The sequence below is a fragment of the Saccoglossus kowalevskii genome, chromosome 7 (assembly GCF_978046115.1).
Source record: "Saccoglossus kowalevskii chromosome 7, keSacKowa6.1, whole genome shotgun sequence".
NCBI lineage: Eukaryota > Metazoa > Hemichordata > Enteropneusta > Harrimaniidae > Saccoglossus > Saccoglossus kowalevskii.
In genome coordinates, this window is record NC_140647.1 from 38950651 (window position 1) to 38973760 (window position 23110).

Consider the following 23110-nt stretch of genomic DNA (forward strand, 5'->3'; position numbering starts at 1 on the left):
CTATATGTCGTGTATTCCAATTCACTAATACTCCAGCTATCTAGGCTACATGTCGTGTATTCCAATTCACTAATACTCCAGCTATCTAGGCTATATGTCGTGTATTCCAATTCACTCATACACCAGCTATCTAGGCTACATGTCGTGTATTCCAATTCACTCATACACCAGCTATCTAGGCTATATGTCGTGTATTCCAATTCACTCATACACCAGCTATCTAGGCTATATGTCGTGTATTCCAATTCACTAATACTCCCGCTATCTAGGCTATATGTCGTGTATTCCAATTCACTCATACACCAGCTATCTAGGCTACATGTCGTGTATTCCAATTCACTCATACACCAGCTATCTAGGCTATATGTCGTGTATTCCAATTCACTAATACTCCAGCTATCTAAGCTATATATCGTGTATTCCAATTCACTCATACACCAGCTATCTAGGCTACATGTCGTGTATTCCAATTCACTCATACACCAGCTATCCAGACTATATGTCGTATATTCCAATTCACTCATACGCCAGCTATCTAGGCTATATGTCGTGTATTCCAATTCACTCATACACCAGCTATCCAGGCTATATGTCGTGTATTCCAATTCACTCATACACCAGCTATCTAGGCTATATGTCGTGTATTCCAATTCACTCATACACCAGCTATCCAGGCTATATGTCGTGTATTCCAATTCACTCATACACCAGCTATCCAGGCTATATGTCGTGTATTCCAATTCACTCATACACCAGCTATCCAGGCTATATGTCGTGTATTCCAATTCACTCATACACCAGCTATCTAGGCTATATGTCGTGTATTCCAATTCACTCATACACCAGCTATCCAGGCTATATGTCGTGTATTCCAATTCACTCATACACCAGCTATCTAGGCTACATGTCGTGTATTCCAATTCACTCATACACCAGCTATCTAGGCTATATTTCGTGTATTCCAATTCACTCATACTCCAGCTATCTAGGCTATATGTCGTGTATTACAATTCACTCATACACCAGCTATCTAGGCTACATGTCGTGTATTCCAATTCACTCATACACCAGCTATCTAGGCTATATGTCGTGTATTCCAATTCACTAATACTCCAGCTATCTAGGCTATATGTCGTGTATTCCAATTCACTCATACACCAGCTATCTAGGCTATATGTCGTGTATTCCAATTCACTAATACTCCAGCTATCTAGGCTACATGTCGTGTATTCCAATTCACTAATACTCCTGCTATCTAGGCTATATGTCGTGTATTCCAATTCACTCATACACCAGCTATCTAGGCTACATGTCGTGTATTCCAATTCACTCATACACCAGCTATATAGGCTATATGTCGTGTATTCCAATTCACTCATACACCAGCTATCTAGGCTATATGTCGTGTATTCCAATTCACTAATACACCAGCTATCCAGGCTATATGTCGTGTATTCCAATTCACTCATACACCAGCTATCTAGGCTATATGTCGTGTATTCCAATTCACTCATACACCAGCTATCCAGGCTATATGTCGTGTATTCCAATTCACTCATACACCAGCTATCCAGGCTATATGTCGTGTATTCCAATTCACTCATACACCAGCAATCTAGGCTATATGTCATGTATTCCAATTCACTCATACACCAGCTATCCAGGCTATATGTCGTGTATTCCAATTCACTCATACACCAGCTATCCAGGCTATATGTCGTGTATTCCAATTCACTCATACACCAGCTATCTAGGCTACATGTCGTGTATTCCAATTCACTCATACACCAGCTATCTAGGCTATATTTCGTGTATTCCAATTCACTCATACTCCAGCTATCTAGGCTATATGTCGTGTATTACAATTCACTCATACACCAGCTATCTAGGCTATATGTCGTGTATTCCAATTCACTCATACACCAGCTATCTAGGCTATATGTCGTGTATTCCAATTCACTCATACACCAGCTATATAGGCTATATGTCGTGTATTCCAATTCACTCATACACCAGCTATCTAGGCTATATGTCGTGTATTCCAATTCACTAATACTCCAGCTATCTAGGCTATATGTCGTGTATTCCAATTCACTCATACACCAGCTATCTAGGCTACATGTCGTGTATTCCAATTCACTCATACACCAGCTATCCAGGCTATATGTCGTGTATTTCAATTCACTCATACACCAGCTATCTAGGCTATATGTCGTGTATTCCAATTCACTTATACACCAGCTATCTAGGCTACATGTCGTGTATTTTAATTCACTCATACACCAGCTATATAGGCTATATGTCGTGTATTCCAATTCACTCATACACCAGCTATCTAGGCTATATGTCGTGTATTCCAATTCACTAATACTCCAGCTATCTAGGCTATATGTCGTGTATTCCAATTCACTCATACACCAGCTATCTAGGCTACATGTCGTGTATTCCAATTCACTCATACACCAGCTATCTAGGCTATATTTCGTGTATTCCAATTCACTCATACTCCAGCTATCTAGGCTATATGTCGTGTATTCCAATTCACTAATACTCCAGCTATCTAGGCTATATGTCGTGTATTCCAATTCACTCATACACCAGCTATCTAGGCTACATGTCGTGTATTCCAATTCACTCATACACCAGCTATATAGGCTATATGTCGTGTATTCCAATTCACTCATACACCAGCTATCTAGGCTATATGTCGTGTATTCCAATTCACTAATACTCCAGCTATCTAGGCTATATGTCGTGTATTCCAATTCACTCATACACCAGCTATCTAGGCTACATGTCGTGTATTCCAATTCACTCATACACCAGCTATCTAGGCTATATGTCGTGTATTCCAATTCACTAATACTCCAGCTATCTAGGCTATATGTCGTGTATTCCAATTCACTCATACACCAGCTATCTAGGCTACATGTCGTGTATTCCAATTCACTCATACACCAGCTATCTAGGCTATATGTCGTATATTCCAATTCACTCTTGCTCCATCAATCTGAGCCGTATGTCGTGCATTCCAATTCACTCATACACCAGCTATCCAGACTATATGTCGTATATTCCAATTCACTCATACGCCAGCTATCTAGGCTATATGTCGTGTATTCCAATTCACTCATACACCAGCTATCCAGGCTATATGTCGTGTATTCCAATTCACTCATACACCAGCTATCTAGGCTGTATGTCGTGTATTCCAATTCACTCATACACAAGCTATCCAGGCTATATGTCGTGTATTCCAATTCACTAATACTCCAGCAATCTAGGCTATATGTCATGTATTCCAATTCACTCATACACCAGCTATCCAGGCTATATGTCGTGTATTTCAATTCACTCATACACCAGCTATCTAGGCTATATGTCGTGTATTCCAATTCACTCATACACCAGCTATCTAGGCTACATGTTGTGTATTCCAATTCACTCATACACCATCTATCCAGGCTATATGTCGTGAATTACAATTCAGTCATACACCATCTATCTAGGCTATATGTCGTGAATTCCAATTTACTAATACACCAGCTATCTAGGCTATATGTCGTGAATTCCAATTCACTCATACACCAGCTATCTAGGCTATATGTCGTGAATTCCAATTCACTCATACACCAGCTATCCAGGCTATATGTCGTGTATTCCAATTCACTCATACACCAGCTATCTAGGCTATATGTCGTGTATTCCAATTCACTAATACTCCAGCAATCTAGGCTATATGTCATGTATTCCAATTCACTCATACACCAGCTATCCAGGCTATATGTCGTGTATTCCAATTCACTCATACACCAGCTATCCAGGCTATATGTCGTGTATTCCAATTCACTCATACACCAGCTATCTAGGCTATATGTCGTGTATTCCAATTCACTCATACACCAGCTATCCAGGCTATATGTCGTGTATTCCAATTCACTAATACTCCAGCAATCTAGGCTATATGTCATGTATTCCAATTCACTCATACACCAGCTATCCAGGCTATATGTCGTGTATTCCAATTCACTCATACACCAGCTATCCAGGCGATATGTCGTGTATTCCAATTCACTCATACACCAGCTATCTAGGCTATATGTCGTGTATTCCAATTCACTCATACACCAGCTATCTAGGCTATATGTCGTGTATTCCAATTCACTAATACTCCAGCAATCTGGGCTATATGTCATGTATTCCAATTCACTCATACACCAGCTATCCAGGCTATATGTCGTGTATTCCAATTCACTCATACACCAGCTATCCAGGCTATATGTCGTGTATTCCAATTCACTCATACACCAGCTATCTAGGCTACATGTCGTGTATTCCAATTCACTCATACTCCAGCTATCTAGGCTATATGTCGTGTATTACAATTCATTCATACACCAGCTATCTAGGCTACATGTCGTGTATTCCAATTCACTCATACACCAGCTATATAGGCTATATGTCGTGTATTCCAATTCACTCATACTCCAGCTATCTAGGCTATATGTCGTGTATTCCAATTCACTCATACACCAGCTATCTAGGCTACATGTCGTGTATTCCAATTCACTCATACACCAGCTATCTAGGCTATATGTCGTGTATTCCAATTCACTCATACACCAGCTATCTAGGCTATATGTCGTGTATTCCAATTCACTAAAACTCCAGCTATCTAGGCTACATGTCGTGTATTCCAATTCACTAATACTCCAGCTATCTAGGCTATATGTCGTGTATTCCAATTCACTCATACACCAGCTATCTAGGCTACATGTCGTGTATTCCAATTCACTCATACACCAGCTATCTAGGCTATATGTTGTGTATTCCAATTCACTCATACACCAGCTATCTAGGCTATATGTCGTGTATTACAATTCATTCATACACCAGCTATCTAGGCTACATGTCGTGTATTCCAATTCACTCATACACCAGCTATCTAGGCTATATGTCGTGTATTACAATTCACTAATACTCCAGCTATCTAGGCTATATGTCGTGTATTCCAATTCACTCATACACCAGCTATCTAGGCTACATGTCGTGTATTCCAATTCACTCATACACCAGCTATCTAGGCTATATGTCGTATATTCCAATTCACTCTTGCTCTAGCAATCTGAGCTATATGTCGTGCATTCCAATTCACTCATACACCAGCTATCCAGACTATATGTCGTATATTCCAATTCACCCATACGCCAGCTATCTAGGCTATATGTCGTGTATTCCAATTCACTCATACACCAGCTATCCAGGCTATATATCGTGTATTCCAATGCACTCATACACCAGCTATCTAGGCTATATGTCGTGTATTCCAATTCACTCATACACCAGCTATCCAGGCTATATGTCGTGTATTCCAATTCACTCATACACCAGCTATCCAGGCTATATGTCGTGTATTCCAATTCACTCATACACCAGCTATCTAGGCTATATGTCGTGTATTCCAATTCACTCATACACCAGCTATCTAAGCTATATGTCGTGTATTCCAATTCACTAATACTCCAGCAATCTAGGCTATATGTCATGTATTCCAATTCACTCATACACCAGCTATCCAGGCTATATGTCGTGTATTCCAATTCACTCATACACCAGCTATCCAGGCTATATGTCGTGTATTCCAATTCACTCATACACCAGCTATCTAGGCTACATGTCGTGTATTCCAATTCACTCATACACCAGCTATCTAGGCTATATGTCGTGTATTCCAATTCACTCATACTCCAGCTATCTAGGCTATATGTCGTGTATTACAATTCATTCATACACCAGCTATCTAGGCTACATGTCGTGTATTCCAATTCACTCATACACCAGCTATCTAGGCTATATGTCGTGTATTCCAATTCACTAATACTCCAGCTATCTAGGCTATATGTCGTGTATTCCAATTCACTCATACACCAGCTATCTAGGCTATATGTTGTGTATTCCAATTCACTCATACACCAGCTATCCAGGCTATATGTCGTGTATTCCAATTCACTCATACACCAGCTATCCAGGCGATATGTCGTGTATTCCAATTCACTCATACACCAGCTATCTAGGCTATATGTCGTGTATTCCAATTCACTCATACACCAGCTATCTAGGCTATATGTCGTGTATTCCAATTCACTAATACTCCAGCAATCTGGGCTATATGTCATGTATTCCAATTCACTCATACACCAGCTATCCAGGCTATATGTCGTGTATTCCAATTCACTCATACACCAGCTATCCAGGCTATATGTCGTGTATTCCAATTCACTCATACACCAGCTATCTAGGCTACATGTCGTGTATTCCAATTCACTCATACTCCAGCTATCTAGGCTATATGTCGTGTATTACAATTCATTCATACACCAGCTATCTAGGCTACATGTCGTGTATTCCAATTCACTCATACACCAGCTATATAGGCTATATGTCGTGTATTCCAATTCACTCATACTCCAGCTATCTAGGCTATATGTCGTGTATTCCAATTCACTCATACACCAGCTATCTAGGCTACATGTCGTGTATTCCAATTCACTCATACACCAGCTATCTAGGCTATATGTCGTGTATTCCAATTCACTCATACACCAGCTATCTAGGCTATATGTCGTGTATTCCAATTCACTAAAACTCCAGCTATCTAGGCTACATGTCGTGTATTCCAATTCACTAATACTCCAGCTATCTAGGCTATATGTCGTGTATTCCAATTCACTCATACACCAGCTATCTAGGCTACATGTCGTGTATTCCAATTCACTCATACACCAGCTATCTAGGCTATATGTTGTGTATTCCAATTCACTCATACACCAGCTATCTAGGCTATATGTCGTGTATTACAATTCATTCATACACCAGCTATCTAGGCTACATGTCGTGTATTCCAATTCACTCATACACCAGCTATCTAGGCTATATGTCGTGTATTACAATTCACTAATACTCCAGCTATCTAGGCTATATGTCGTGTATTCCAATTCACTCATACACCAGCTATCTAGGCTACATGTCGTGTATTCCAATTCACTCATACACCAGCTATCTAGGCTATATGTCGTATATTCCAATTCACTCTTGCTCTAGCAATCTGAGCTATATGTCGTGCATTCCAATTCACTCATACACCAGCTATCCAGACTATATGTCGTATATTCCAATTCACCCATACGCCAGCTATCTAGGCTATATGTCGTGTATTCCAATTCACTCATACACCAGCTATCCAGGCTATATATCGTGTATTCCAATGCACTCATACACCAGCTATCTAGGCTATATGTCGTGTATTCCAATTCACTCATACACCAGCTATCCAGGCTATATGTCGTGTATTCCAATTCACTCATACACCAGCTATCCAGGCTATATGTCGTGTATTCCAATTCACTCATACACCAGCTATCTAGGCTATATGTCGTGTATTCCAATTCACTCATACACCAGCTATCTAAGCTATATGTCGTGTATTCCAATTCACTAATACTCCAGCAATCTAGGCTATATGTCATGTATTCCAATTCACTCATACACCAGCTATCCAGGCTATATGTCGTGTATTCCAATTCACTCATACACCAGCTATCCAGGCTATATGTCGTGTATTCCAATTCACTCATACATCAGCTATCTAGGCTACATGTCGTGTATTCCAATTCACTCATACACCAGCTATCTAGGCTATATGTCGTGTATTCCAATTCACTCATACTCCAGCTATCTAGGCTATATGTCGTGTATTACAATTCATTCATACACCAGCTATCTAGGCTACATGTCGTGTATTCCAATTCACTCATACACCAGCTATCTAGGCTATATGTCGTGTATTCCAATTCACTAATACTCCAGCTATCTAGGCTATATGTCGTGTATTCCAATTCACTCATACACCAGCTATCTAGGCTATATGTTGTGTATTCCAATTCACTCATACACCAGCTATCTAGGCTATATGTCGTGTATTCCAATTCACTAATACTCCAGCTATCTAGGCTACATGTCGTGTATTCCAATTCACTAATACTCCAGCTATCTAGGCTATATGTCGTGTATTCCAATTCACTCATACACCAGCTATCTAGGCTACATGTCGTGTATTCCAATTCACTCATACACCAGCTATCTAGGCTATATGTCGTGTATTCCAATTCACTCATACACCAGCTATCTAGGCTATATGTCGTGTATTCCAATTCACTAATACTCCCGCTATCTAGGCTATATGTCGTGTATTCCAATTCACTCATACACCAGCTATCTAGGCTACATGTCGTGTATTCCAATTCACTCATACACCAGCTATCTAGGCTATATGTCGTGTATTCCAATTCACTAATACTCCAGCTATCTAAGCTATATATCGTGTATTCCAATTCACTCATACACCAGCTATCTAGGCTACATGTCGTGTATTCCAATTCACTCATACACCAGCTATCCAGACTATATGTCGTATATTCCAATTCACTCATACGCCAGCTATCTAGGCTATATGTCGTGTATTCCAATTCACTCATACACCAGCTATCCAGGCTATATGTCGTGTATTCCAATTCACTCATACACCAGCTATCTAGGCTATATGTCGTGTATTCCAATTCACTCATACACCAGCTATCCAGGCTATATGTCGTGTATTCCAATTCACTCATACACCAGCTATCCAGGCTATATGTCGTGTATTCCAATTCACTCATACACCAGCAATCTAGGCTATATGTCATGTATTCCAATTCACTCATACACCAGCTATCCAGGCTATATGTCGTGTATTCCAATTCACTCATACACCAGCTATCCAGGCTATATGTCGTGTATTCCAATTCACTCATACACCAGCTATCTAGGCTACATGTCGTGTATTCCAATTCACTCATACACCAGCTATCTAGGCTATATTTCGTGTATTCCAATTCACTCATACTCCAGCTATCTAGGCTATATGTCGTGTATTACAATTCACTCATACACCAGCTATCTAGGCTACATGTCGTGTATTCCAATTCACTCATACACCAGCTATCTAGGCTATATGTCGTGTATTCCAATTCACTAATACTCCAGCTATCTAGGCTATATGTCGTGTATTCCAATTCACTCATACACCAGCTATCTAGGCTATATGTCGTGTATTCCAATTCACTAATACTCCAGCTATCTAGGCTACATGTCGTGTATTCCAATTCACTAATACTCCTGCTATCTAGGCTATATGTCGTGTATTCCAATTCACTCATACACCAGCTATCTAGGCTACATGTCGTGTATTCCAATTCACTCATACACCAGCTATATAGGCTATATGTCGTGTATTCCAATTCACTCATACACCAGCTATCTAGGCTATATGTCGTGTATTCCAATTCACTAATACTCCAGCTATCTAGGCTATATGTCGTGTATTCCAATTCACTCATACACCAGCTATCCAGGCTCTATGTCGTGTATTCCAATTCACTCATACACCAGCTATCTAGGCTACATGTCGTGTATTCCAATTCACTCATACACCAGCTATCTAGGCTATATGTCGTGTATTCCAATTCACTAATACTCCAGCTATCTAGGCTATATGTCGTGTATTCCAATTCACTCATACACCAGCTATCTAGGCTACATGTCGTGTATTCCAATTCACTCATACACCAGCTATCTAGGCTATATGTCGTATATTCCAATTCACTAATACTCCAGCAATCTAGGCTATATGTCGTATATTCCAATTCACTCATACGCCAGCTATCTAGGCTATATGTCGTGTATTCCAATTCACTCATACACCAGCTATCCAGGCTATATGTCGTGTATTCCAATTCACTCATACACCAGCTATCCAGGCTATATGTCGTGTATTCCAATTCACTCATACACCAGCTATCTAGGCTATATGTCGTGTATTCCAATTCACTCATACACCAGCTATCTAGGCTGTATGTCGTGTATTCCAATTCACTCATACACCAGCTATCCAGGCTATATGTCGTGTATTCCAATTCACTAATACTCCAGCAATCTAGGCTATATGTCATGTATTCCAATTCACTCATACACCAGCTATCCAGGCTATATGTCGTGTATTTCAATTCACTCATACACCAGCTATCTTGGCTATATGTCGTGTATTCCAATTCACTCATACTGCAGCTATCTAGGCTATATGTCATGTATTCCAATTCACTTATACACCAGCTATCTAGGCTACATGTCGTGTATTCCAATTCACTCATACACCAGCTATCTAGGCTATATGTCGTATATTCCAATTCACTCTTGCTCCAGCAATCTGAGCTATATGTCGTGCATTCCAATTCACTCATACACCAGCTATCCAGACTATATGTCGTATATTCCAATTCACTCATACACCAGCTATCCAGGCTATGTGTTGTGTATTCCAATTCACTCATACGCCAGCTATCTAGGCTATATGTCGTGTATTCCAATTCACTCATACACCAGCTATCCAGGCTATATGTCGTGTATTCCAATTCACTCACTGATTCTTAGTTTGGTCATCGCCGACCTGTGTTCTGGATTAATAGTTTCCAGATAATTTTCCATGGTGAAATCTTGTTTATGTTAATAAATTCTGCCATTGCTCGGAGAGTGTTAAATGTGATCTGTTTTGTGCTTTCTTAATACATGTAATGTATATTGCTTTAGTTTGTGGAGTGATATATTTGTAGACATATTAGAAAAATTAACATCTCCTGTGAAAATTGTGTAGAAATATATTACACGTAACTTATTGCAGTATAGTGTTAGGTATTATAGTTGTCCAGTTCCACTGTGCCCGTTATTTAGATATTTCCGTGATCAGACTTTTGAAAACATGGAGATGCATGGGAAGAAAAAATGAAAAGGCAAAAGAATAATGCGTACAAGATGTTCCAGGTATAAAATGTTGCCACATTAAAAAAAAAGAAACATGTACAGAAACTGAAAGACACTGAAAAAATCCACTAATCACACACTTCCCGCCACCACTATTGATTTCAAATTGGCGAATCCTTAGTTATGTTATGATAAAATTAATTTCTGGCCACATTTACCCAGATAGCTGTCATTCCCTCCTAATTAAACGCCTTTCCTGAGCATCTTTTAGTTTTTATGTTCCCACTATTTAATTTCCGCCTAGCACACAATAAAGAATTTACTTTGTTAATCGACTTACTCGTATCCGAGATGCGTACTGCGCATGCGTGATAATAACCCGCCATATTGGATTTTGAACGCCATGAATGAAATGTGTGTTTCGCATGATCCGGTGTTTTAATATATAAAATATATACGTTTAGTAAAGTTGGAAATGTTAGCCTTCGCTTCAAACGCACTTAAATGTATTCAAAAGTTGATCGTCGGTGATAATATACAACGTGAGGTCAGACCACAAAAAAGACAGCGAACTTACGAAAGGTATGTTAATTTACTACCAAGTTGTTGGTTTTTCTGAGTGTAACTTAGTTCTGACATATAACCCATGTCATGTTAATTTGTATTAAAACTCAACTGATTGGGGGAATACTTTAATAGTTTGCCAAAATAAATTAGATAGCGAAATTCATGGTTATACCAAATCAAGTCGCACAGGTGAGAGATCTGCTTGGAAAGCTGTCTTCGCCGTAAGTGCAAACAACAATGGGGTTTAAGGTAGAGATGCAGGTTCGTGGGCACTTGGGAGTGAATTTTTTTTTTTTTTTTTTGCTTTTTATTATTCAAACAGTCTTGGCTGTAGACTGTTAAAATTTTGTAGAATTGTGAATAGAGGAACATACTCAAAAGACGATTTTAAAATATAGATAACAGGTACAAACATTCTCTCTTTTGAACGCTTAGTAAGATTTAGCAGGGCTGTACATAAATAATAAAAAAGAAACATGTTGAAAAACAGGAATGACAGGATCTCCATATTATGCACTATATTTAACTTTTTACAGAACGATAATACATTTAAATTTGGAACTGTTACAGCCATTTTAATTATGAGCATTAGCGAACTTCTTACAGAGTGAATTGTTATGCAAATTAGCAATTATCTCAGCTTCTTTTTAGTGCACATCCCAGAACTTTAAAAAAAAAATAGCTTCTAGACGCTTTGACCTTTTGTTTTGAAATTTTCACAAATGATTGACAATATGTTTATCTTCAAAACGCCGTCAGGGCATTGTTTTTGGTTGAACAGTGTTACAACAATCGTACAGACAACTAGCCTTGGTGTTAATTTATGCATAAACTTGAAGTAGTGAAATTTGAGCTGCTGCCCTGCAAAATTGACAACTGGTAGACAGTTTTCAAGACGGCACTTTCTTCATAGTAAACAGATGTACCCATAAACCAATTTTGACAGGAAATAGAAGCATGGTGTAGAAGCTATTTTTTTTTTAATCACTTTTGACCAAAAAAACACATTTTTGTGCATATTTCAAACTACATTGTCCATAAACAAAAAATACAATTTTAAAATTCATACAATAAGCTTTCCGAAAATATATAGTTTTGTGGACAAGGGAGGTCATCTTGGTTTCCTAATTAACTAATTAAAATACCTGTCAGGTAAACTGCATCTCTACCTTAATTTACTAGTTTTCTCAAAAAGAAATGAACTAGTACTAGTAAGTAAGATATAAACTAGAGTACCACTAACAAGTTACTGGAAAAAAGTTTCATTGACACCCATTCCCACCCCAAAATCAAGACGAAAAACAAATATCAGGAACTCATAGCCATGATATACATGTACATGTACACAAAAAATGATAAAAAATATTGAAATGTAACGTTTTATATAGTGAATATTGAAATAATTTAATTAAGCTGCAAGTATAAATAGAACTTAATACTTGTACAACTTAATTAAAAAACAAATATTGCTATACAAGGTGTCTGACAGATTTGAACTCTGTCTGCGGTAGAACCCGGTCAGCGGTTGAAGTTATACAGTTTTCGTCTGCAAGTGTTTTTTATTTCAGTCATAACATGGTAAAGAAATAAAAAAAACTGTACAATACCAGCATTAGTCGTGTTGTTTTTACATAGCAGAGTTAGACAGTCACCAATGCAATGTCTTGTGTTTTTGATGTAATGTCTTTTTTTGTGAGTTTGCATCACTGTAATTGACAACAGGCACAGGAATTATTGAAATCAACAACATGTCAGAAAACAGTAGTATTGCTGGGCGTGTTGTGTAGCATATAGTTTAGTTTTTTTTGTAAACTTGTGTCACTGACCACTTCACACTTCGGCGATTGATTACAACAGGCTGAGTTCGACTATTTTTATCTGGCCAATTTTGACTGTATTCTTATACAAAACCCTCAATGACCTGCAATGCAAAACAAAATGTCACCAATATTTAATGCAACAAAAAAAGTAAGACAGTGTTGTATGATCAGCCCAATGCTATTTAATCTATATCTAAAAAACTTGCACATTACATTAGGTATAGTAATTTAAATCAGGTAATGTTAAATAATAGTAAGATAAGTTCATTATTATATGCAGATGATTTGCTACTGATTTCAGAAATACGGAATTCAATAAACCAATTACAGGAATACTGTCAAAAATAGAAGCTTCAGGTTAATCTAACCAAAACTAAAATTATGATTTTCAAAAAGGGGTAATGAAAGGAATTTTATTACCAAACTTAACATTTAAATGTTTCAATAAATACTCTTAGTCTTATCTTGAAAATCGTAAATTCAGTGAGGCTACATCTTGGCTAGCATATAAGCTATATGTACCAGGACTAAAAAAAAAACATTAAAAAAGCATTACCCAAAGAAATACTGCAAGACGTATCCACATCTATGCATATTACTACATGTATATGGATCGTCAATACAAGGTGTTGATATTTTGGGCAACATGAAATGGGATAAAACGCCATTACCCCCGGTACATATTTTTTATTGATTTTTTAAATTATTAGGAGTAAATAAATTTTCATCAAATTCAGCTTGCAGATCAGAACTGGTTATTGGTTTGAGCTAAGAAACCAAACAGAAATAAATGAATGAATGAATTAAATTTCTCATTTGTTGTGAGTTTACTGGTATCATTACCTTGATTTACTTTGAATGATGTCAGCAAAAATTTGAGTAAATTTACCATTTTTAAAATGGCCTGTTAAACTGAACCACATACATTGTATGTGTTTTTTGCCCTAAGCAGTGGTTGTACTCAACATACATGTATACTTTTATTTTTACAGCTATTCAGATTTTGAGGAGAATTTTGGGGCTTGTAATAAAAAATTCAAGTCTGATGATGAAAATGTAAAATACCCTGGTAAGTGAAATTTACATTTATTTATGATGCAGTTGTTAAGATTTCCAATTCTAAAAATGAGATGCTCCAATAGAATTGTAAGTGTTGCATCATGGGAATATAATCAATATAATCTAAAATTGATAAATTATATGTACTGTATATCTGCACCTACTTTAGTGTCTAGATGCTATGAACCACTTAATATCATGAAAGAGCAATTTTCGTAAGTCAGTTTAAATAAAAAAAAATAGTAGCGGTAAAAATATCACTGGGATCCTACGTCGTGGTGTGCCAGTGACTTTCGTAAAATGTTGTCTTCACAAATACTATAAAATCTTGAAATTGAGAAAATTTCTAGCAGTTCATATGCACGACTGTAATTAGTCCCCATTTGGACGTAGTTCGAAAACGAGGACTTACGTTTTGCCCTGTGTGCGTCCGTGACCACCTGTATCTCGAACATGCATGGACCGATTAAGTTCAAACTTCACTCGTACATCACACATTATATGGGACAATATGCACATGCATTTTTTTCATAATCCGATTAACGATAGACGAATAGCGGCCATTTTAAGGCCGAAAATGCATCAAAATCGCACATTTTCACCATTCCGGACCCGGATCTCAGTTATGCATGGACGGATTTTGTTCAAATTTGGTACATACATTAAACATAATAGGACCTTGAGGCACGTCATTTTTTTTGTTTTTTGGATCAGGTTTGAAATGGCCGACTGGCGGCCATTTTGTTTTAAAGAATTCAGTTCTGGATCCGTATCCAAGACATGTCTGGATTGATCAAGTTCAAACTTCACACACACATGGTACATCATGTCACAAATAGATATGTGCATTTGTTTCATGATCCGCTTAACAATAGCTGAATGATGGCCATTTTAAGGCCGAAAATGCATCAAAATCACATATTTTCACAATTCCGGAACCGGATCTCAGTCATGCATATATAGATTTTGTTCAGATTTAGTACAATGTGTTGTACATATGCAGGTGCATTTCGGTCATGATCTGCTTTGAATGTATATATCACTCAAATATGAACGAAACGGGAACGTGTCATTGACAATGACTTGTTACATTATTAATGTATATCTTGATATTTTTCAGTTTCAAGTCAACGGAATGGATTAAATGGTAGTGAAATTGACAGAATTTCTTCAGGTATCTCAGCTATGTGACACATTATTGCTCTAGCTTATATTTCTCTGGAAGAAAGCAAAGATTATTAGACTTATTGTTTGACCTCTGTGTGTCTGTTCGTTCGTCTATGTGTGCATGCGTCCGAACCTATATTTAAACATACCTTGACTGATTACATTCAAACTTCGCACATACATAATACACATATGCACATCGATTAAAGATGGCTGAATGGCAGCCATTTTTGTGCTGAAAATCATCAAAATCAAGCATTTATGGATGGATTTTGTTCTAACTTGGTACATACGTTGGACATTGTTTTTCAAATCGGATGTAAAATTGCCGACTGGCAGCCATTTTGTTTTAAGGAATGCAGTTCTAGTGCCATATCTCTGACATGCTTTGACTGATTATGTTCAAATTTCATATATTTGAGCGCCAGTCGCTAATAAATATTCATGAGCTAATTAATATTCATTTTCTATTCTACTAGCTACAATTTAACTACTTTAATTATTTTAACTTTTATTTTAAATATTTCAATGTAAAATTAATCTGATTTGATAATAGGGAAAAATATATACACTTCATTTTCGCAATCACTTCTAAAATACGTATTTTGAGATATTTTCAAAGCACGTCGTCAGTTTGTTACAGCCAAAGTGGAAGCAAGAATTTAATTGCTTTCTTTTCCGATGGAAGGCTGGTAAATCACATTAATAATAAAAAATAAGTATTCCTTGTATAGCTGACTGAATATAGTTATGAATTTAATTTTATGAACGAGTCATGAAGCCAAAAACTACTCTCGAGTGCAAGTGCAGATTAAAGGAACGACAGCTTGACTTGATCGATGCCGGTGAAGTGAGCAAGTTATTGTTCAACTCGACAAATCTTACACGCAACTAAACTTGTGATGGTAATCTTTCCTTGTGTTTATTTATCATTGTCTTCCCTTCCATTATCTTGATGTACGGCATATTCCGATCTGGTTCGTTTGTTAAAACTAACAGAATGTCAATCGGAGGTTAAAACAAAAACACATTAGGCAGATGTCACACGTGTACGTTGATTTTGAACAGCGGTGTCTTCTTTCAAGTTTGTTGTGTGTTAATTATTTACATTGTGTTGTTGCGTGTTAAAGGACAGTAGAGTGATGGTCCAGTTGCCTACATCCTGTGTGTATCATAAAGAAATAGAATAGTGCCGGTCGCCAACTTTTTGTCCTGGTCGGAAATTCTGAGTGTCGGTGCTGACCAGCATGGGCAGATCCCTGAGATGTACAGATATATTTGTTTGACTATCTGATACAAAATAGATCAGATCTTGCTCATTTATGGATGGATTTTGTTCAAACTTGGTACATACATAAGACATTATGGGACCCAGATGTATGTCATTTTTTACTCCCGTGTGCGTATGTATGTCACTTTTTTTTGTTCCACCATTATCTCAAGAACCACTAATCAAATTTTGATGAAACTTGGTACATAGATGCTCTGAACTAATGCGCAGATTTGATTAGTTTTAGAGAAAATCTGTGCATATTAATTAGCTAATTTGCATACTAAGTCAATATCAGCTTTTCCACTGATATCTCAAGTACTAATCATCATATTTCAATGAAACTTGGTACATAGATGTCATAGGACACTGCACAGACCTGATAGTTTTTAGGGTAATATCAGTACATATTAATTACCTAATTTGCATAATTAATTAATTTTCAGCTTTTGATCATCATATTTCAATGAGACTCGCTACATATACCCTCTAGGACTATGCAGAGACCTGATTAGTTTTAGGGTAAATAATTGTGGATATTAATTACCTAATTCGCATAATTATTTCATGTTTTTCATGAATGTTCCACTGATACTGTGTAATACTTTATTTTCGCGGGGATTTTATTTTCGCTTATTTCGTGGTAGGGAAATTAGCGCGAAAATAAAAACACCGCGAAGTGCTGTTTTAGCATCTCATGAATAATTAATGAGGCCAGCTTGTCTCCATATTGGATCGTAGTGAATAACACGCTACGTTTCTACACACACTCTAAAACAATATACAAGTTATTACATGACAAAATTAAGTTTTATTTCCTTTACATAAATATTTATACATACAAATACTAGTACAGTAAAAAAAATGGCAATATTAATTCACAATTTCACAAGTTCGTTCAGTTCCGATGTAGGGCAAATATTCATAGCCAATACTATTATTTTACACAACTTTCTTAAACAAGTCCCGCCAGTGTAAATCCACTGACGATAATGTCATAACATTTAATCAACCCTTTAGCATGCAATGGTTTCATGTACGATGTACTAAGATCTACGTTGTTAGCGTCAATACCTGTAACATTTACACTGTTGTCGAGTGATTCGGTAACTTTGTCTGCATACCAGGACTGGAAACAGTTCTTTAATTCGTCTTTGAATTCTTTGTTGACTGCCAAATCTAATGGCTGTAGTTGATCGGTGCAACACGCTGGAATATATATCACATGTATATGATTTCTTTGCAGTATTTCATGCATCTCTTTAGATCGGTGGGCTCTGTAAACATCGAGCAAACACAGAGCTCGTTGATTTTCTTGGAGGCCAAGTAGGGTGTGTTGATTTTTGAAGTACGGCACAGTGTTCTCCCCAGGAATTTAAACCACTGTGGCGGCCTAATTTGTATATAATTAGCATATCATTTACATAATAATAAAAATTGACCAAAGCACATTTACACCCACACAATAAACAACATATATTTTTAAAAACAAAGTGGCAGATATTTATTTGCTTCACACAGTGTTATAAACACTTTTATTTTGGGCACTTTAGTAATATTAATGAGGTCCGTCACAGGGAAAATATTTTTTTTTTGGAGTCAAAATATTACGTTTCACAATTTAGAAGAGTTTGAATTTAAAAATGAAACATTCTCGAAATGCAAATGCTGCAGACTAAAAAGAAACAAATAAATTGTAAAAGGTTAAATGAAACTCATCTGAAACGTTTCAGCCAGGATTATGTTCACCACTTTCATGATCTTATTTACTACAAAATTCTCCTTCAAAAAATCAACCACATAATTATTTGGCGGATTGTTGGTTATTATTCCGACCATCGGCTTCTAACGTTTACATTTACAGTAAATGAACGAACAAATAACACTTTCAAACGATCAAAGTTACAACGTGACTTAACTTACTTCGCGATGTTATACACCGGTTATACCAATAATTCCTCTTACTCGGTCATGATGCCATGCAAAAATTAAATACTTCTTTTTTTTATATGAAAAAACGTAAAATTTGAGCTAGTTTTATCGGGAGAAATTATTTTTGATCACTCGATCACTTCGATGAAAAACACAGACCCGCCATGATAGTTATGACGCATTAGTTGACCGACATGTGTCCTTTGACCCGGTGGGTCAAAAACGCCATTTACCAATCAAAATGCCGCATGGTAATGCCGGTAGAACCCGAAGTTTTCCGAATGATCGTGATCATAAAAATTACATTGCGGAAGTAAAGCGATGTCGTAGCACGATGTGTTAGTATGAATTTCAGATGAAAACTGCATGATGGTTATTAGATTAGAAATTAGGTGATTAGAAATTTTTAAAAGTATTGAAAGAAGAGCTTTTACATGATTCACGATGATAACAGTTCAAATGTATTTTACCCAATCACGCAATAAACACGTTGTTTTTTCTTGAGTAGCGTAAACTGATTGTGAACTCCAATTTGCCCATGTTATATTGGGTGGAATTGATTTTGAAAGAATTTTAGCTTTCAAACTAAAGACTGCGTCTATTGTCAGAAAGTATTTACTTTACAAAATTGACTTGTATTGTTCAAAGCCGCTACCACATCACGCGACTATGTCTATTGTTTACAAATTATTATCCACGACTGGCAGGATGCGTGTCGGTCGGTACGTAAGTATAATAACAATATGACAATAGTCGGAAGCGTTTCCGTGGTGGTCGCTAATTTTGAGTGCCGGTCAGGCCGACCAGCGTGACGAGATCCCCCAATGAAAAGAAGCACTATGGCGGTCTTGCTAATCACCGTGGCATTGTCAGACCGGTGTGGCAGCAAATCGAAGCACTGTGGCGGGACCGCAATGCTGTTTACATCCTGGGGAGAACACTGCGGCACAATTACTTTCTCTGCATACCGAATCATGGAATCTTCATTGCTCCAGTGAGAAGTGGTCTGTGTGGTGTGGTGTGACTCGGGGAAAATTTACTTTTGGGTGACAACGTCAGTTTTCCCAGCATAGATGAGTTGAGGTGGCAATAAATGTCCTGCTTTACTGATCGCCAACAGTACGGTGATTTGCCACTTGTCGTCAATGCCATTCACTGTAACTTCCAAAGTCCATTCTCCACCAGGAACCAAACTAACACCGGTCTGATCCCAATTAACAATCAACTCATTCGGGATATCATGTTCAGACACCACATTCTTAAATCGTTGGAGGAACGCAAAATTGATATCGTCAAAATTACTTGGAAGTTTCTTTACCTTGTTCGAGTCTTTTCTCTTTACAAAATTCATCCGCTTCAGAAGTGACTTCGCCCAGGATTTACTAATGTTTACTGTTCCCCCATACTGTTGAAGTTTTGTTCTATCGACTTTTTGCACTATTCCTTGTGTTGCAGCCATAACAATTCTTGTATTTATTACCCCACCACTTACACGCACTTTACGAATCCACTGCTGCGCCTTGATATCAAGCTAACGGCCGATGAGAAGTGGCTGATCCTGTTGATCCTTCGGTAAAGCTGTGACAATTGAACTCGAATCTTGTTTTTGTTTCCTTACATAAGAATCTCTCGTGCTTCTAACACTACTCTCAGAAACATTTTTTTCAAGATCTTTGCTAAACTTTCGAGCAGTCTTCATGACACCATTTTCGAGAGCCGATCGTCCAATTTTTGCCCGAACTTCATCAGAACAAAAATTGTAGTCACCTCGTTTTCGTTTGCGGGACACAGAAACACTTCATTCAACAGCGGTGTTAGCAGTTTCGATGGCTTTAGCCTCGAGAGGGATACTTCTTCACGTGGGTCAGAGAGACAAAGACCCGGGAATGACGGTGGATTAACTTGCTTTAGCCAATTCGTTATCAGAGACATGGTGTATACAGTACTCGAACGTAAATTAAACTGACAAACTTGATGAAAATCACTGGTTTTTAAAGGTAAAAACCTTTGTACTTTGGCGTTAATATGATCTATTATTAAAACAGGTACTGACTTTTGTATCGATGTCTAGACCTAGGAAGGTGTGATTATTTTTCATTCAAACAATAAGTAGCTTCTGCTTTCACTAATCAAAATCTGGAGCATTTCCTGCACAACTGGGCAAGTGTTGATCCTGGAAGTTAATCCCGCGAATTCTCTATTCAACTACGCAAGAATAAAATCCCGCGAAAGTGCCGGGTATCTTGAAATCACGTAAATAAAATATTCCACAGTATATAAAAAACCACGAATTGGGTTTTAATGAAACTTTTAAAGAGTATTCATCATCACATTTCAATGAACCTAGGACTATGCAGAGACGCAATTAGTTTTTAGTAAATGTTTAATATGCTTATTAATCACCTAATTAAAATAATTAATTAATCTCAATTACTGATCATGACATTTAAATAAAATTTGGTACATGAATGCTCTAGAACAATAGACAGGCCCGATTAATTTTGGGTTGAAATTTGTTTATATTAATTCTCTAATAATTCATAGTTTTTTTTGTTATAATCACATTTCAATGAAACTTTGTACATAGATATTACATTACGCAGGCCTTATTAGTTTTACACTCAAATCTGTTCATATCAGTTACCTGATTTACATAGTTTTCAGCTATTCCATCAATATCTCAAGTACATGTACAAGTAATTTTGAATTAATTTTGAATGTGTCTTCAATACTCTCAGCACGCAGGAGTTCTTTCTAAGCTTTCTTTGATTCTAAACATGTGGCGGGTCATCATTACAGCATCCATTTACTTGCCTTACTCTGCCTATGGAGATGTTAGAGTTTATCAGGGTTCTCGCCACGCTGGTCGGCGGTGGTCGTCCCCGACCGGCACTCAAAATTAGCACTCAAAATTCATGATCTGACAGTTTACGCTACTCAAGAAAAAAATCAACGTGTTTATTGCGTGATTTGGTAAAATACATTTGAACTGTTATCATCGCGATTCATGTAAAAAACTCTTCTTTCAAGACCTATTTTACCTTTTAAAAATTGCTAATCACTTCTTTCAATAACCATCGTACAGTTTTCAACTGAAATCGAAGTCAACACATCGTGCTGCGACATCGCTTTACTTCCGCAATTTAATTTTTGTGATCACTACCATTTGGGAAAACTTCAGATTCTACGGGCATTACCATGCAGCATTCTGATTGGTTAATGGAATTATTGACCCATCAGGTCGAAGGACACATGCCGGCCAACTAATACGTCACAAACATGGCGGGCTGTGTTTTTTACCGTAGCGATCGAGTGATCAAAAATATCCACTAAAACTAAGTCAAATTTTACTTTTATTTCTTGTAAAAAAAACGATGTAACATTTTTCGCTTGGCATCATGACTGAGTAAGAGGAATTATTGGTATAATCGGTGTATAACATCGCGAAGTTAGTTATGTTACGTCGTAACTTTGAAAGTTCGGAAGTTTTATTTGTTCGTTCATTACTGTGAATATATACGTTTTAGAAATTGATGGTACGAATAATAAATTACAACAACAATTACGTGATCGTGAAAATATTCCTGGCTGAAACGTTTCAAATGCGTTTTATTTAACTTTTTACAATATACATTAATATTGCAACATTAATTTATTTGTTTCTGTTTTTTAGTCTGCATCATTTGCATTTCAAATATATTTAATTTTTAAATTCAAACTCTTCTAAATTGTGAAACATAATGTCTAATCCCAAAAATATTTGCACTGCGACCGAACTAGTTAATATTCATTGCTAATTAATATTCATATAGCTCATTAATATTCATGACCAACCGGCACTCACGTTGGGCTGGCGAGATCCCTGGTTGATTGTTATGCTTCTGATAAAAACAATTTAACGTAGCTATGTTTGAGATTGTTATGTAGTATATGAAGAAAGTGTATTAGCGTATATTATTTTTGAAAAAGACATTTTAAATAATACATGCAACATGGAGACAAATCAATTCAAAATTTCATGGCTGTCTCAGAAAATTGTTAGTCCCTGTTCAGATGCAGGGATTTATGGATTGTGCATGCTTCTGGACCTATATCATATGTAATACTTTATTTCCGCTTGGAACTTATTTTCACTAAAGGAATGCTTCAGTGAAAATAAAATCAGCGAATATACTTTTTTTTCTATGTCTCACATTCAACTCATCAAAAATCAGTGAAAATAAATTCCCAACAAAACATCCAAAAAGCTTTTTCAGCGAAAATTAATTTCACAGTACATGTACAAAAATGTACTATGCAAATTCACTTCAATTGGTTTCACCTTCTGATCCAAGATGGCCAAATGACTGCCATTTTTGTACTAAAAAATCATTTCTGGCATTCCGGAACTGAATCTCAACAGTTTACAGATTTTGTTGAAACATACATTGGACATTATGGGTTC

General features: G+C 37.0%; 1 protein-coding gene across 1 annotated transcript in view; it reads left to right on the forward strand.

Annotated features, from left to right (window-relative positions):
- The first annotated feature begins 11232 nt into the window (after nt 1-11232).
- Nucleotides 11233-23110, forward strand: part of LOC100376078 (sentrin-specific protease 1-like) — a 45505-nt gene continuing 33627 nt past the window's right edge. The window contains exons 1-3 of the mRNA XM_085501550.1: nt 11233-11433; nt 14231-14307; nt 15418-15471. Coding sequence (XP_085357676.1) covers nt 11327-11433; nt 14231-14307; nt 15418-15471 — 238 coding nt within the window. The 5' untranslated portion in view covers nt 11233-11326. The remainder of the gene's footprint in view (nt 11434-14230; nt 14308-15417; nt 15472-23110) is intronic.